This window comes from Heloderma suspectum, chromosome 1 (genome assembly GCF_057233095.1).
Source record: "Heloderma suspectum isolate Gila_16-S chromosome 1, 16-S_ref, whole genome shotgun sequence".
NCBI lineage: Eukaryota > Metazoa > Chordata > Lepidosauria > Squamata > Helodermatidae > Heloderma > Heloderma suspectum.
This window is the reverse complement of record NC_139458.1, coordinates 261,991,359-262,008,836: the sequence shown is the minus strand read 5'-3', so window position 1 is coordinate 262,008,836 and position 17,478 is coordinate 261,991,359. Positions and strand designations below refer to the sequence as shown.

Here is a 17,478-nt window from a genome sequence, read left to right as displayed (position 1 = left end):
AGCGCAGTTGCTGCCACAGCCCTCAAGCAAGCAGGCCATCCCTTTGCAGTTGGATCCAGAGTCTTGGAGTAGTATCCTACAGGTCTCCAGGAAGGACCTGTCCTTTGGGTCAAAACCCCTGATGCCACTCCTTTATTTTCATGTACATAGAGCCGGTACAGTTTGTTGGGATCTGGTAAGGCCAGAGCAGGTGGCGACACAAAGGCTTGCTTCAGCTCAAGAAAAGCCTTTTCCATTTCATTTGTCCATTTGCAGTGGATGATATTTTCCTTTGTCAAAGCTTCATACAGGGGCTTCGCCTTCCCCCCATAATCAGGTATCCACATTCTACAAAACCCAGTGAGTCCAAGGAAGGCTCGCAACTCTCGAGGGTCTTTAGGCCTCGGTGTCTTCTGTATGACGTCCAACCGAGCAGTGCTCAGGTCTCTGGTTCCCTTCCGAATCAGGTAGCCCAAGAAGGTGACATGGGTCTGGCAAATCTGAGCCTTTTCTCTTGACACTTTATAGCCTTTCAAGTTCAATTCTTGCAGGAGGGAGATAGTCGCTTCAGCACATGAGTCCTCTGTCTGGGTGGCCAGAAGAAGGTCATCTGAATATTGAAGCAAGGATACCCATGGCCGGTCCTCTTTCCATTGCCTCAGGTCATTTTGCAATGCACCCATGAAGATTGTTGGGCTCATGGTCAGTCCCTGCGGAAGGACGGTCCATAAGAGCTGAACCTTAATATGGGTATCGGGATCTTCCCATTCAAATGCAAATATTTTCTGACTTTCCTTATGTAAAGGGATTGAAAAGAACGCATCTTTTAAGTCCAGTACTGAAAACCATCTGGTTTCTTTGGGAATTTGGGTTATAATGGTGTGTGGGTTTGGAGCCACAGGATGATCCGCGCTGATAATATTGTTGACGGACCTTAAGTCTTGGACTAAGCGGAACTCAATCCCCTTTCCAGGTTTGGGGGGTTTCTTCACCCCAATTATAGGAGTATTAAAGGGTGAAGTTCCTTCTTTTAACCAGCCATATCGTTTAAACTTTTCAATCAAAGGTTTCAGTCCCCTTCTGACCTCTAGTGACAAGGGGTATTGTCTAATCTTTACTGGTTGAGCTCCAGGCTTAAGGTTGATCTGCACAGGCTTAACAAACTTTGCTCTTGCAGGTGTCTTCCCTGCCCATACATCTTCTGGGGCCCTTTTTGCCACATCAGCTGCCCGGTAGTGATCTGCTGTTTGTCGCATGTTCTCATCTACATAAACTTGCAAACACATTTGATAGTTAGATCCTTGTTGCTTTGGCAACCTAACAACCATCCTGTCATCTCACAAAAAAATTTCTGCTTGTAACTTTGTCAACAAGTCCCGTCCAAGAAGTGCAACTGGGCACCTTTCAGACACAACAAATTCATGCTCCAAATGACAACTTCCAACCTTCGTGAGAAGGGGAAAAGTATAAGGGACCTTAGTGGGTTGGCCTTCGATCCCTTCAATTATTACAGTTTTATCTTTATTAATTTGTGGCTTTTGTGCTTTTGGCAGCATGGAATAAGTTGCTCCATTGTCAATAAGTCCCATTATTTCTCTTCCCTCCACCCTTATTGTAACCAGAGGGTCCTTCAGAGCCAGGCAGCTCTTCAGGGTGGAGGTCTCGGACCCTGGTCCCCGTCAACCTGATCCTTGTCCTTCCATGGCCACCATTGCCCCCCTCTTCTCCCCCTTTCGCTTTGGGCAGTCTTTTCGCCAATGTCCCTTCTCTTTACAGTAAGCACATTCATCTCTTCCCAAACTCAGCTTTCTCTGAGTCCCAGAATCCTTCTTCAAACCTTTATCTGCCCAATCAGGGACTTGCCCTGTGATTGCCATTGCAATCAAAGCTGCGTTCTGTCTGCCCTTCTTATCTGCTTCCTTCTTCTCTACTTTCTCATGATTCACAAACACCTTATAAGCAATCTCCATCAACTGGGGCAAGAGGCATTGCTGCTGCCCCATCAGTCTTCTGCAACTTTCTCTTAATGTCCGTTGCTGCTTGAGCAATACACATCATGTTAACCATCCTTAAATTCTCTTGAGCGTCAGGGTTAATATCACTATACTGACGGAATGTATCAAACAACCTCTGCAGGTATGCACTAGGGTCCTCAGTCAGTCCCTGCCGGACTTCATATAATTTGCTTAAATTTGTAGTCTTGGGGACTGCAGTTTGAACTCCATGTAAAATGAGCCGCCTGTAGCGGATCAGCTCCTCTGACCCAGCCTGCCAACCTGGCTCCCGATCTGGCAATGCCTGGGCTGGGAGCGGTCCACCAGCTCCGTTCTCAGTCTGGGCTTGCCTTAAGGCTTGTGTTTCTACCATCCGCTTTTCATCTGGAGTGAAAAGTTCATTTAACATGGTTTGCACATCTCCCCAGGTAGGATTATGACTTCGGAAAATAGATTCAAACAGCCTGTACATCTTCTGAGGATCCTCCCTTAAGGAGGGTTCTGATTCCTCCAATTAAACAGGTCAGATGTAGTGAATGGCACATAAACAAGAGCCCGTCCGTTAGGGCCAGCTACTTCCCGCAGGGGGAGCTGTCTTCCCACCTTTGTCATCTTGCACTCATATGAGCCCTTTCTGGCTGTAGATCTCAAAAGAGGGGGCGAATATACATCCGCAACTTTTTCCACAACATTCAAAATATCCTCTCTACTTCCTGATTCTGCCACAATCTTTAAGACTTCAAATAAATTTCTTTCCTCAGGATTTACAACCTTTTCAGCTGTTCTTGCTTCCTCTAACAAACCTGAATATGGTGGAGGGCTTTTCAACACAGAGGGAGCGAGACGCAGAAATGTAACAGATGAGCTCTCCAGAGGGGGAGGCCTCCCTCCCCCAGCAACCTCCCCTCCCAACCTAACAGGCCAAATAGGATGGGAAAAACTCAGCACACCTTGGGCAGGGTCTCCTTCCATATGACTTGAATCAGGGAGAACAGGAACCTTGGATTTCACCTCGGAGCAAACCATCATGGCTTTACAATATTGACCTTTACCTTTTCTTATCCAGTCAGGATTTTTCAATATCCACATTTGCCAAGCATCAATATAAGGCAGTTATCCCCATGGTTATCAACAATCACTTTATTATATACCTTGGACACAACATTTTTCTCCCAGCTTCCCCCAGTTGGCCAGCCAACACCAAATGTTACCCATTCCCCATTACAAAACTTTATGAGCTCATCTTTTGTCATCTTGACACCATAATCTAACTTAAACAACTTGAAATTCTTAAGCATGCATCCCAGTGGGTCTTGGCTATGTTCTCCTACGGAAAGTTTCAATCCCATCCTGCCGGCCGTTTTTTTTTATTTTTTCTGGTCCAACTGCTGCTACTTGAGCAAGGCTCAGTCAGACGAGAATGGGAGATTTACACTCCCCAGATGGCCCAGACAGTGCGATCCGACTTACCTCGTAGCTCAGCCTCCAAACGACCCCGGAGTCAGACAGCATTTCGTCCTGTCCTCCAAAGACCGCCACTCGCCTCGTCTCTTCAGGAGTCCTTTGCTAGCCGGGTTGCCAGGCAACAGCCGCCTCAAACCTCACGGTGAACCAAACAAGGTCCAGGGCGCCCTCCGCTTGGGTTGATCCAGCGTTTGCCCAGCTCCCAGGTCACACAGGGTGTCCCATCTGGGTCGCCAAATTTGTTACAAAAATTGTGTTCTTTTCCCTGGTAGACTTTCCAATTAGTTTACCAAGAACGAGAGGAGGCAGAGATCTGGTCCAACACGATTTTATTCTGCAGAATAAGGCAACCCTTGGGGCTAACGCTCCAACAAAGGTCACAATCAAGTGATGTGATCCAAAAGTTTATATAGGCAAGACCTTTGGGGGCTGTCTTACGCCTGCGCTGTACTAATCTCTTTGTCTAGCTGAGAGGGAAACAAAAAAACAGACAGCACCTTTTACATATTTAGGCATGTGCAGAGAGGTAGCCTTGTACCCTAGCAAACACATTCTTGGCATTCCTGAGTCTCTGATAAGGCGCTGTGTCTTTGTCTAGCATGGCAGTCTCACACTGAGGTAGAATAGACATAGTTTAGCTTATAAAATCATAGGATAACAGACATACGACAACTGAAATTTCTATAACAGAAGGAGAGACAGGAAAACAAGATGAGGCATTAATTCTTCATAAAGCTACATAAACGGCTTGGTGGAGGCAGTTCTGGGAGAGGAAGAAGAAAACAGCAGTTGGCCCCAGCTAAGCCATTTAGCTGTGCTTTCTCACTTCTCCTTCTGTTGCAACCAGCTGAAATGGCTGCTCATAAAGAGCCATTCTGGGAGAGGACTACATACGGGTAGCGTGTTGACCTACACATAAGTGCCTTTGTAGTATGGGAAGTGTCAGCCCTTAAATGGTATTACTAGAACTTTATTGCTCTGCCTGTGCCTTGTCTTTGAGAAAATGGGGAAGAAATGGCACTATGAGCTGCTGCACAAATTCAGATGGCAGAGCATCGGTTGACTTAACTAGAGCAAAGCAGCATCTATATCCACACCTCTAATGGAGCATGCAGTTTGGATAGCTGCAATTAAACACGTTGCAGGAAGGTTTCTGTGTGTGTGTGTGTGTGTGTGTGTGTGGCGGTGGCATTAAACATGGGGTGGGAATTACAACTCTATCCAGAAAAGAGGCAAGTGAAAGCATCTGTGAGTTGGATAAAATGACGTGGTTTTGAAGCATTGGGTCCATTCACAAAGGGAACAGCTGGTTTCAGTTCATAATGCTAGAATTAGAGCGCACATAACGGCATTCATATTGCATAAGTGTAACAGGAGCAAAAGTGTTTGCGCATGCCGGTTGATCTTTTCAACTTGTACTCTGCAAATTGTCAACAGTGTAGCCGGGTTCAAAGTGGTGAGATGAGGTGGAAAGATTTCTACTGCTTATATTTTCCTGATTAAACTATTCTACAAATACATTTCACCTCATCAGTTTAAAAACATAGGCTTCGCTCTCGGGTTCCCTTTTGTTGATGGGAGCATCCTGAGAGTGGTGTTCCACACTCACAGGACGCTTTTGTTGATAGCCCCTTTCACCTCTGGAAAATCTGCTCTGTAGGGTTGGGGAACCCTCCAGAATAGTGGAGGGGTGTTGCAGGGGTGAGGAATCACTGAAATTGCTTCCCCTCCCCTTCCGTTAGTGGGGTCCCCTGCTTTCAGTCCTCTGCTGGATTGAAAGCCTTCTGTGAATCAAAGGGGCTCCTCCATTTACAGAAGGAGCACTTGGGATCCGAGCTGCTCTGGACAGATAAAACACCAGTCAAATGTATGCACAGCTGTCTGTGCGTGCTAAAGTCAGTATGACAACCTTTCAGTGCCTTCATTAAAAGAAAGCTGATGCAAAGGAAGTACATAGTACTGAATTGTCATTCCTTAAAATATTTGCAGTTGCAATAACATTTTCTTTGAATATAACATTAAGCGTGTGTGTGTTACTGATTTTCACCCCCTAATAAAATATTTCTGTTGAACTTCCTTTTGGCCATAGGAAAATTACATTTTACATTTGCAATATTTATACAGCACATAAAATTAAGTGTGTCCTTTTAGTTTTGTTTGCTAAATATAAGTCAAACATGCATTGGATTACAGTGGACTTGGGGCATCAAGAATTTGCTGGAATTGAACAACACCTGTTCAAAAAAAATCAAGAAATTAATAGCAACATGAGGATAATACAGTCACATATGTATGCTTACAGGTCCTGCTAGGCCTGAGCCTGGACAGCAGTTTCTGCTTCATATACTTTAATGCAGAGGTCCCCAGTCTTTTGGGGTCAGTGAAGTCCCCTGAAATTTTGTGGATGTGTCATGGGTGTTCTCATAAAATGGGGGGGAGGCTTGCCCATTCATAAAATGGCTGTTGTGGTGGGCATGGCTGATCACAAAACACTCATTTCCAAAAGGGCAGAAGAAAAGTAACTTTGCCAAGGACCTAAATTGCAAGAAAAAGGTGTCTTGAGCTCCAAAATAAAGCTGTTTCGAACCAAAATGAAGATGGTGCTGGAGGGTAGCCCTTTGAGTATGCCAGCCTCCCAGTTTTTTAAAAAAATATTAACTAAAATAAAATCTGGAGGGGCAGGAAGCCTGGTGGGCACCAAGAGGGGTGTCTGCAGGCATGTTGGCACCTACGAACCCCATATTGGAGACCTCAGTTTTAATGGAAGGGGCAGTGGGCCTAATTTCTGCTCTCTTGGCTAATAATAACTGGCAAGTCTTCGGAAGCCTTGTCAGCCAAGTCCTCACTGTTGGCACTTGTGTCCACTAATTATGGGGAAATACTAAAGATGTCCCCCCTCTTTTACAGAACTGTTCGTGTATGGATGAAGAGAGACAGCGGTCAGTATTGGCCAAGCATATACCATGCAATGCCATGTAAGTATTTTGTGATAGCTAGCATTATTTCTCCACAACTGACCTTCTTCTCCTTTTGCCACCTCTGTTTGCAGCTAGCTAATGATAGCACAATGTTTAGAAGGTTTTTAAATGTGGCTCTCCCATAATGCCGACAGCATTTGTATTTGTTCAACTTTTATAATCTTTTGGTGTAGGATAGCCTTCCTCAACCTAGTGCTCTCCAGATGTTTTGGACAGCCAGCATGACTGATGATCAGGAATGCTGGAATTTTTAGTCCAAAACATCTGGAGGGCACTAGGGTGGGGAAAGCTGGTATAGGATGTTACCATAATACAGAATCTCCTACATTTGAGTTTATCAGATATATGAAAGAAAATATTAATAAGAAAAGAGGCTAACAATGAATGGTATCTTTTGTTTGTCACATTGGAAGTTAGGCTTCAGAATAACTATGCATCTTTTCAAATACTTCCTGAAAGCACTGATACTGAGGGTTTTGGTTATATGCAAACTTATTTAAGTATAGTTAGTGAGAAACAGATGATTGGTCAACTACTTGCTAGCCTTAATTATAAGTAATTTTTTGTATATTAGTCTGTATTGCTGCATGGAAAAAACAAACCTGAGAATTGGCTGTAAGGAACAGTATTTTAGAGGCAAATACCAGCAGAACTGCTGCAACAGCCTAACATAAACTTGAACTTGTTATCAAAATAGTCATCATCATGGCGATCACTCGTAACTGAGTAAGATTGTCTTCCAGGGGTAGGGATGTCAGAGAATTCCGGCACGGATCTCGGCACGGATCCTAAAATCCGTGGCAGAACGAAGCCCCCCCCCCCCGCCCACAAAAGGCACACGAAACAGAGCACTTACCTGCTGCCATCTGCGCTGACTTGTGAATGGCGGCCGCGTTGGTGGCCGCATCTGCGGCTGCCATTCGCTTCTTCATTATAGCCGTGATAGGCTATGTAAATAATTACATAGCCTATCACAGCTAACGCAGGGACGCCATTTGCATCCCTGCGGAGGCCATGATAGGCTACGTAAGTATTTACATAGCCTATCACAGCAAAAATACTTGCGTTCCCTTTTTTCGCCATATTAGCCTACGTAAATATTTATTTATTAGCCTACGTAAATATTTGCGTAGTGGCCACCATTTGCGTTCCCTTTTCCCCCCGCCGTAATAGCCTATGTAAATATTTATGTAGGCTAAAACGGCGAAAAACAGGGAACGCAAATGGCGTAGTGGCCACCATTTGCGTTCCCTTTTTTTTCCCGCCGTAATAGCCTACGTAAATATTTACGTAGGCTAATACGGCGAAAAAAAGGGAACGCAATTTTTTTTTTGCCGTGATAGGCTATGAAAATATTTACATAGCCTATCACGGCAAAATACAGGGATGCAAATGGCGGAGCGGAGCCAGCCGGAGAGAATTTCGGGGGGAGGGACGGAGCGCCTCCCCCCCCACCGCGAATGTCACCCTTCGAAAAGGTAAGTGACTTTCATACATCCCTATCCAGGGGTACAGTCTTAGCAGTGCATCTGTAGGTGGCTGTGAAGACCAATTCTGGATCCACATAGCCTCCCACAGTGAGGACATAGGTTTCCAGGTGGAAGGCCGTCAGGGTGAAGATTTGCTTGACGTGCCGTCCGCTGAGCTCGTTTCTCCCTTTCGCCCTGTACTCGTGCTTCTTCAAAGTCCATAGCGCCTTTAATGTAGGCTGACCTCCAGTTGGAACGCTCATGAGTTAGAGCTTCCCAGTTCTCAATGCTTATGTTACATTTTTTTAGATTAGCTTTGAGAACATCTTTAAAGCTCTTTTGCTGTCCACCAATATTCCATTCTCCATTCATAAGTTGGGAATAAAGTAGCTGCTTTGGAAGATGATAATCAGGCATTCGAACAACATGGCCGGTCCAGTGAAGTTGATGTTGGAGAATCATTGTTTCAACACTGGTGGTCTTTGCTTCTTCCAATACGCTGACATTAGTAGATCTGTCTTCCCAAGTAATTTGCAGAATTTTTCAGAGGCAGCATTGATGAAATCTTTCGCGAAGTTGGAGGTGGCTTTTATAGGTGGTCCATATTTCACAGGCGTACAGTAAGGTCGGTAGTACAATGGCTTTGTAAACAAACATTTTGGTCTCCCTGCAAATGTCCTGAACCTTGAACACTCTACGCTTCATTCGGGAGAATGCTACACTTGCAGAGCTCAGGCGATGCTGAATTTCAGCATCTATATCGGCTTTTGTGGAGAGATGGATGCCAAGATAAGAAAAGTGATCGACATTTTCCAGCATCACACTGTTAAGCTGGTTTGATGGCACTACAGAGGGGTTGGTTTGTGCTTGCACTTGGTAAAGCACTTTGGTTTTTTTGGTTAAGCGAGAGGCCGAGCTTTTTATATGCTTTTGTAAAGATGTCTAGGATAGTTTGGAGATCTTCCTCTGTATGTGCGCAGATTACATTATCATCAGCATATTGAAGTTCTATGACAGAGGTTGTAATTACTTTACTTTTTGCTTTCAGCCTACTGAGATTAAAAATTTTTCCATCTGTTCGATATATGATTTCTGCACCAGTGGGAAGTTTCCCTTCAACAAGGTGTAGAATCATAGTGATGAAGATAGCGAGTAAAGTTGGAGCAATAACGCATCCCTGTTTAACGCCTGATCCCACTTTAAATGGATCACTTTGAGAGCCATTGTTATCCAAGATTGTTGCCGTCATGGAGGAGCTGCAAGATGTTCACAAATTTATTAGGGCATCCGGTTTTCAAAAGGATGGTCCAGAGAGCAGTTCGGTTTACAGTGTTGAAGGCCTTAGTCAGATCAATAAACACCATGTACAGAGGTTGGTTTTGCTCCCTGCATTTTTCTTGGAGCTGTCGTGTGGTGAAGATCATATCCACTGTCCCCCTGGAGGGGCGGAAGCCATTTTGGGATTCAGGGAGGATGTCTTCTGAGATAGGTAAAAGGTGGTTTGCGAGAATCCTTGCCAGGATTTTGCCTGCCATAGCTAGAAGGGAGATGCCTCGATAGTTTCCACAATCTGTTCTATCACCCTTTTTGAAGAGAGTGATAATTATGGCATCCCTGAAGTCTGCTGGAATCTCCTCCCTCATCCAGATTTTTTCAGTGAGCTTGTGAAGCTGTCATGTAGCTTCAGGCCCACCTTCTTTAAAGACTTCAACAGGGATCCCATTGGGTCTGCTAGCTTTGTTATTTTTCATTTGGTTGATGGCATTACTGACTTCCTCCAAACTAGGGGATACTGCAGGCTCATCTCTGGTTTGTTTTTGTGGGATTTGCAAGAAGACCTCATCAGCCGCAATAGAGTTATGGTTAAGGAGATTGTGGTAATGCTCTTTCCAACGCAGCGCAATAGACTCTTTGTCCTTTAGGAGTTTGGCACCATCTATTGAGTGCAGGGGGGTTGTACCATGATTTGTTGGTCTGTAGATGGCCTTTGTGGCATTAAAAAAAACCCATACATCATGGGCATCTGCAAAATGCTGGATTTCTTGAGCTTTCTTTATCCACCAGGTGTTCTTAAGTTCTCTAGTTCTTCTTTGGACCTCAGCCTTTGCACTAGTGTGGATTTTTTTCTTAGTGGCACAGTTGATGTATTTTTGCCATATTTGGAAGGCTTTCCTTATCAATAATATGTTCAATCTCTCTATCATTCTCATCGAACCAATCCTGATGTTTCTTAGTTTGGTATCCGATAGTTTGTCCACAGGCTGCGATAATGGAGGTCTTCAGTTTATTCCACTGTTCCTCGACATTTTCAGGGGTTTCCATAGGTAGGTGATCCTTAAGTGAAGCTGTGTGGGCAGGAAGCTTCAGTCTGTTTCCCGCCTCCCAGCTGAGCAGAGCAGAGAAAGCTGCTCCAGCTGGTCCAAGGACTACAAAAGCAAGCAAGCTCCCAGAGAGAGAGCGACCAGAGTGAGCGGACAGGGGGAGCCAAGAGGAGTTGGCTGGGGGAGTTCTGCAGGGAGGTCAAGGGGGAGGCCCCTAACATTTTTTTCCCATTTATTTGTCTTGTAACACACACTTCCACACCAGTGGGACTCTGCTTTTAACATCTACTGAGTAGAGGAGCAGGCACAGGCTAGTCTAGAACAATCAGAAAGCTAGACACAAAAAAGGAATAGAGGCTATGGAAGGACAAGACTCTCCAGTGGTGGTGACTTGCAAGGTGTGTGCAGTGTTTGTTTTCTTGCCTGAGAACAACATGACCTACACCTGCAACAAGTGCAAGTTGATCATGCTGCTGGAAGAAAAAGCAAGTGGACTGGATCGGTGACTGTTGACCCTCCGGGGAATAAGAGAACACGAAGAGTTCTTGGACAGAATGGGGGAACTACAGCAGCAAAGTGAAGACCAGAAGCTTGAAGAGCAACAGCAAGCTGAAGCAGAAGTGGGAAATGCTGAGGTGAGGAAAAATGGAGTAGAGGATACTCCTTGGAAAAGGGTGACAGGTGGGAGAAGAAGAACTAGATGCCGTTCTGCACCAGTGGAAGCAGTGGAGCTGTGGAACTGATTCCAGGTACTTGAGGTTGAGACTGGAAGACAGCCTGCAGAGGAAGAATCACAGGGAACCTGCATGAGAGTGAGCAAAACGATGAAGGTCAGTCAAGCAGAGGCGATGAAACCCAGGCCTACAACAAGAAGAGAAGAATAGTAGTAGTGGGAGACTCCTTGCTGCGTGGGATCGAGACCCAAGTATGTCGCGAAGACCCGTGAACTCGCCAGGTATGTTGTCTCCTGGGAGGATGGATTAGAGACGTGACTGAAGGTTGCCTGCACTCATAAAGCCCACTGACAGGTATCCCTTTCTTCTCATCCATGTGGGAACAAATGATACCGCCAAGCGGAGCTACGAAGAAATCATGTCAGACTTCGAAGCTTTGGGAAGGAAACTCAAGAACTTTGGGGCCCAGATAGTTTTCTCATCCATCCTTCCAGTAGTTAGAAGAGGGATAGAAAGGGAAAGAAAAATACTCCAGCTGAATGACTGGCTACGAAGGTGGTGCCGGTGCGAGAGATTTGGATTCTGGGACCACGGGCTATACTTCCTGGACGATGGGCTGTTGGCAAGGGATGGGTTGCATCTCACAAAGGCTGGGAAGAATGTGTTTGGCCACAGCATGAAGAACTTCATCAGGAGGGCTTTAAACTGAATCCTACGGGGAAGGGAGATGTAAAGTTGGGGGTAACAATGGACGAAGGCTCATGCACCGCAATGGAGAGAACAGCTCTAATAGCACCCAGTAATAGTCTTCAGACACATGTAGGAAGAAAGCCAGACTATGAAGCACATGGTCTTCGATGTCTATATACTAATGCCCAGAGTATGGGAAACAAACAGAACGAACTTGAACTCTTAATACAAGAGGGAAATTATGGCTTGATAGGTATAACTGAGACTTGGTGGGATGACTCTCATGATTGGAATACAGCAACTGAAGGATATAACTTGTTCAAAAAGAACAGGAGGAACAGAAAGGGAGGTGGGATTGCATTGTATGTGAAAAATATGTATCTCTGCTCAGAAATACAGGAGGATGAGCTTTGTAGCCCCATCGAGAGCATCTGGGTTGAAATAAATGGAGCAAAGAATAAAAGGAACCTGGTGGTCAGAGTCTACTACTGGCCACCCAATCAAGGAGAAGACGAGGATGACACTTTTGAAAAGCAAATAGCCAATGTTTCAAGGAAGCATGATGTAGAAGTAATGGGGGACTTCAATTTCCCCAATATTTGTTGGGAGACAAATTCTGTGAAACATGGCCCCTCCAGGAAATTCCTGACTTGTGTGGCGGATAACTTCCTTCTACTGAAAGTAGAGGAAGGAACTAGAGGATTGGCTATCCTTGACTTGATCCTAACCAACAGAGATGACTTAGTGGATAAAGTAGCAGTTACAGGAACTCTGGGGGAAAGCGACCATGTTGTATTTGAATTCTTGATTCTAAGGGAAGCAAAAGCTGAGTGTAGTCAAGCGCGTACCCTGGATTTTAGGAAAGCTGATTTTAATAAACTCAGAACAATGATCAGTAAGGTCCCATGGCAAGCGACTCTAACGAGAAAAGGAGTCCAAGATGGGTGGGAGTTTTTAAAAAAGGAAATTCTCAAGGCACAATCACAAACAATTCCAACAAGAAGAAAAGGTGGAAGACAACAGAAGAAGCCAATGAGGCTTCACAAAAAGCTTAGAGATGACCTGAAAACAAAAAAGGACACATATAGGAAGTGGAAAGAAGGCCAAGCAACAAAGGAAGAGTCCAGGCAGGTAGCACAGAATTGCAGGGATGGCGTCAGGAAGGCTAAAGCTGAGAATGAGCTGAGGTTAGCGAGGGATGCTAAAAGCAACAAAAAGGCTTTCTTCATCTACGTGCATAGTAAAAGACAGAGGAAAGAAATGGTGGTTCAGCTATTAAATAAGGATGGTAAAATGATCACAGATGACAAAGAAAAGGCAGAGGTGCTCAATTCCTACTTTGGCTCAGTCTTCTCCCAAAAGAGGGTCTATGACCCCCCTGGCAAAGGCGAAGTACAGGCTGAAGGGGCAGGATTGCACCTTGAGATCGATAGGCATATGGTCAAGGAACACCTAATTACTTTGAATGAGTTCAAATCTCCAGGGCCAGATGAACTGCATCCTAGAGTAATAAAGGAACTGGCAGAAGAACTCTCAGAACCGCTGTCTATTCTCTTTGAGAAATCATGGAGAATGGGTGAAGTGCGAGATGACTGGGAGGAGGGCTAACGTTGTCCCTATCTTCAAAAAGGGCAAAAAGAAGGAACCTGGGAACTACAGACCAGTCAGTCTGACATCAATCCCTGGGAAAATTCTGAAGCAAATGATAAAGCAATCTATCTGTAAGCACCTTGACAACAGTGCAGTGATTACTCGAAGCCAACATGGATTTGTCAAGAACAAATCCTGCCAGACGAATCTGATCTCATTTTTTGATCAAGTAACCTCCCTTGTGGACTGTGGGAATGCTGCAGACATCATATACCTCGACTTCAGCAAAGCTTTTGACAAAGTGCCCCATGATCTCCTGATGAGCAAACTAGCTCAAAGTGGGCTAGATGAAACAACGATCCGGTGGATCCACAGTTGGCTATAGAATCAGACTCAAAGAGTGCTTATCAGTGGGACCTTCTCAGACTGGGAGAGGTGTAACGAGTGGGGTACCGCAGGGCTCGGTCCTGGGTCCAGTGCTCTTCAACATTTTTATTAATGACTTGGAGGAGGAGGTGCAGGGAATGCTGATCAGATTTGCAGATGACATAAAATTGGGCAGGATAGCTAATACTTTGGAAGACAAACAAAATTCAAAGTGATTTTGATAGACTGGAGCACTGGGCAGAAAACAACAGAATGACCTTTAATAGGGATAAATGCCAAGTTCTGCACCTAGGAAAAAGAAACCAAATGCACAGTTACAAGATGGGGGATACATGGCTCAACAACACTACAAGCAAAGAAGGATCTTGGAATTGTTGTCGATCACAAGCTGAATATGAGCCAACAATGTGATGTGCCTGCAAAAAAGGCAAATGCTCTTTTGGGCTGCATTAATAGAAGCATAGCTTCCAAATCCCGGGAAGTACTAGTCCCCCTCTACTCAGCACTGGTTAGGCCTCATCTGGAGTACTGTGTCCAGTTCTGGGCACCACATTTTAAGAAGGATGCAGACAAACTGGACAGGGATCAGAGGAGGGCAACAAAGATGATCAGGGGACTGGACACAAAGCCCTATGAAGAAAGACTGAAAGAACTGGGCATGTTTAGCCTTGAGAAGAGAAGACTGAGGGGAGATATGATAGTGCTGTTCAAGTACTTGAAAGGTTGTCACAGAGAGGAAGGCCAGGATCTCTTCTCAATCATCCCAGAGTGCAGGACATGGACTAATGGGCTCAAGTTACAGAAAACCAGGTTCCGGCTGAACATCAGGAAAACCTTCCTGATCGTTAGAGCAGTACGACAATGGAACCAATGACCTAGGCAGGTGGTGGGCTGTCCCACACTGGAGGCCTTCAAGACGGGGCTGGACAGCCATCTGTCAGGGATCCTCTGACTTGGATTCCTGCATTGAATCATAGAATAGTAGGGTTGGAAGGGGCCTACAAGGCCATCGAGTCCAACCCCCGAGCATTGAGCAGGGGGTTGGACTTGATGGCCTTGTAGGCCCCTTCCAACCCTACTATTCTATGAGTCTATGAAAGCAGCCTTGCTTAATAGGATCTTGAAGGACTTGGGTGTTGATTTTATGTCTTAGTTTTCTTCCTTGGAGCCTATGTTGAGGGACAGTCTTAATGGCCATCATGGAACGAATTAATCGGTGGTCTGTCCAGCAGTCGTCAGCACTCGTCATGGCTGTGGTGAGGAGTACGTCGCAGCGATCTCTGGCACAGACAGTTACATAATCTAGGAGATGCCAGTGCTTCAACTGAGGTTGCTTCTATGATGTTTTACATTTATTTTTCTGGCGAAAGAGTGTGTTGGTAATAACAAGATTATGCTCTGCACATTTAGTCAGAAGTAGAATTCCATTTTGGTTGCTATTGCCAACTCCTTCTTTCCCAATGGTCCCTGGCCCCAAATCAAAATCATGCCCAACTCTTGCACTGAAATCGCCCAGGAGGATAATTTTGTCATCCTTAGATATCTCTGATAAGATGGTGTCCAGCTGGGAGTAAAAATTTTCTTTGGTGTCTTCATCAGCATCTAATGTTGGTGCATAATCACTTAAAATAGTTGCCTGCTGGTTTTTGGTGAGTTCTTTCAAAGGGTTGAAAGTCGTTTGTTAATGCCAGTAGGAGCTTCATAAGATCATTTTTAATAGCAAAGCCTACTCCATGTATTCGTCATTCTTGTTCAGGCAGTCCTTTCCAGAAGAAGGTATAACCTCTTTTTTCTTCCTTTAGTTGTCCCTCTCCTGCTCTTCGGGTTTCTTGGAGTGCTGCTATGTCAGTGTTAAAACATCTCCGCTCCCTTGCAATGATGGCAGTCCTGCGTTCAGGGCGTTCACTATCTGTATTGTCCAGCAGTGTCCGTATATTCCATGTTCCAAAATTCATTTGTCTTTTGTGACCACTAAGTGGTGATCTCTCCGGACACGGTAATCCAGTCAGGGAAGAGGTGAGGCAGACTATGTTTAGGGCACCTTTTCTAGCCCCCTCCCCATATGGGGTGAGGAGAGTGGATCCTAAATAGGACTGCTCAGTTGTGGATACAGCTGCCGAACTACTCAAGTGCCTCGGTCCTTGAGTCAGGATGACTGAATCTGTATCCACCACCCATGTGCTGGTCTATGACTAGGGGCTTCCGGATTTCACAGTCCTGCCCCCGTTGCCATTCGCCGATCACTATGGGGCTTTTGGTTGTTTGGGTTTGGTTTGGATTGGATTGGAAGACGCCTGTGCGTGAATTTGTTTTATGTGCGGAGATCAGCGCACAATGATCAACACACAGTCTTCACAGAAAAAGGCTCTAATCCAATGGCATGAATAACATGACAATTGGTAGTCCTTTATCTGCTGCAGCCTTCATCCGTCTTCACAGCCGTTGTAACATACACCTTGTTATCTTCCGCCTGTTCTGCCGTTGAGGACTTTCTTGGATCATTCTTTGTCTGGTTCCTCCCCCTTGACCCTACCGCCATGGGCGACCCTGCTGGGAGTAATGACTCCTGACGGCTTTGCTCACAGGGTTCATTGGAACACACAAGCTCACTCACCACAGCAAGGTGACGATCCAGTGAGTGAGTATCAAAATAGTAATGATGTACTGGAACTCACTGAGAGTTCAAAATATTAATAGGCTAGTTGGCAGTTGCGGTTGGACGGCTGGAGTGACCAGGGAGACATGGAGAGAGTAACTGGAGTTCACTGTAATGTTTACCCTTTAAATAAAACTTTGGTAAAGACTGAATCCATAAACAAAGTAGTTCTTAGATGATAACATAACATGGGCCCAAGAGTAAACATGGAGATTTTATAACAGGTAATGACTGAAGAAATGATATTTTAAGGATGGCGATAAGGACTGGAAATTCCACCTCAGCATCAAAGCTTTTAGCCCTCATAACTGCAGAAAAAGCCTAAAGCAGGATTTCACTATGTTCCCCAAGCAACGTTTCCCAAATTCTATCAGGTCATGCGGCTGGCATAAATTCTCCACACTCAGACTGTGGTACATGAAATAGGCTGGAAATGCAGAAAAGAGGTGTGTAGGTTGTGTGGCTTGTCAGAGCGGCTATAAGGTTCAGAAGTGTATGGTTCAGAGCAGCTATAAGGAAAGCTTGGAGGAGCTAAGATGGGCAGAGAGAGGAAGCAACATGTGATAAAAAGTGGCATGTGTCAGTAGCTGGATGTTGGAGGCTAAGAACAAGATACTGAAGAATCTTTTGTGAAATTCAGATGTGTGGGTTTGAGGGCAGCGTTACTTTACAGAAGTGGGAAATACAGTATGTGGGAAGGATGGCATAAGCACTATATTGTGGATGTCTAGACACAGTTGAATGGTTTAGGCACAATCCTATGCATGTTTAGACAGAAGAAAGGTCTACAACTCCCAGCATGCCCCAGCCAGCCATGCTGGCTGGAGCATGCTGGGAGTTGTAGGCTTTTTTCTGTCCAAATATGCATAGGATTATACCTTTAATAACTGTTCTCATTTCCTTTGTGAGGCTGGAAATAAGAGTAGCACAAATAAATAAATTTCTAGAATTGTCTCAACTAATGAAACATATCAAGCAAAATACCTTAGAACAGGCAGTATGCTAGAACTAGAGGTGTGAAGGCATGGAAAAAAACCTGGAAAATTCAGGGAGGAAATGGTTTTTCCCCAGGTTTTGTTTTGTTTTTTTTTGCTAAGGACCATTTTTGGTTGTTTTTCCCCCTGAAGAATTGAAAAACTTTGGATTATGAATGTTTTCCTTTAGAATTTAAGGCAAGGCATTTATATATTGTTACCCAGCTGTTATTCCCCCCAAATGTGTCAGCCCCACAAGAATTAGTTATAGAAAGCACAAGGAGAAAGGCATGTTTTTCTTG

The 17,478-nt window shown here is 44.9% G+C and overlaps 1 protein-coding gene across 2 annotated transcripts in view; it reads left to right on the top strand.

The window, feature by feature from the left end:
• Positions 1–17,478, top strand: part of WDFY2 (WD repeat and FYVE domain containing 2) — a 74,369-nt gene that overhangs the window by 29,668 nt on the left and 27,223 nt on the right. For both annotated transcript variants that reach the window (XM_084826472.1, XM_084826473.1), the window contains exon 2: positions 6,345–6,412. In XM_084826472.1, coding sequence (XP_084682598.1) covers positions 6,345–6,412 — 68 coding nt within the window. The remainder of the gene's footprint in view (positions 1–6,344; positions 6,413–17,478) is intronic.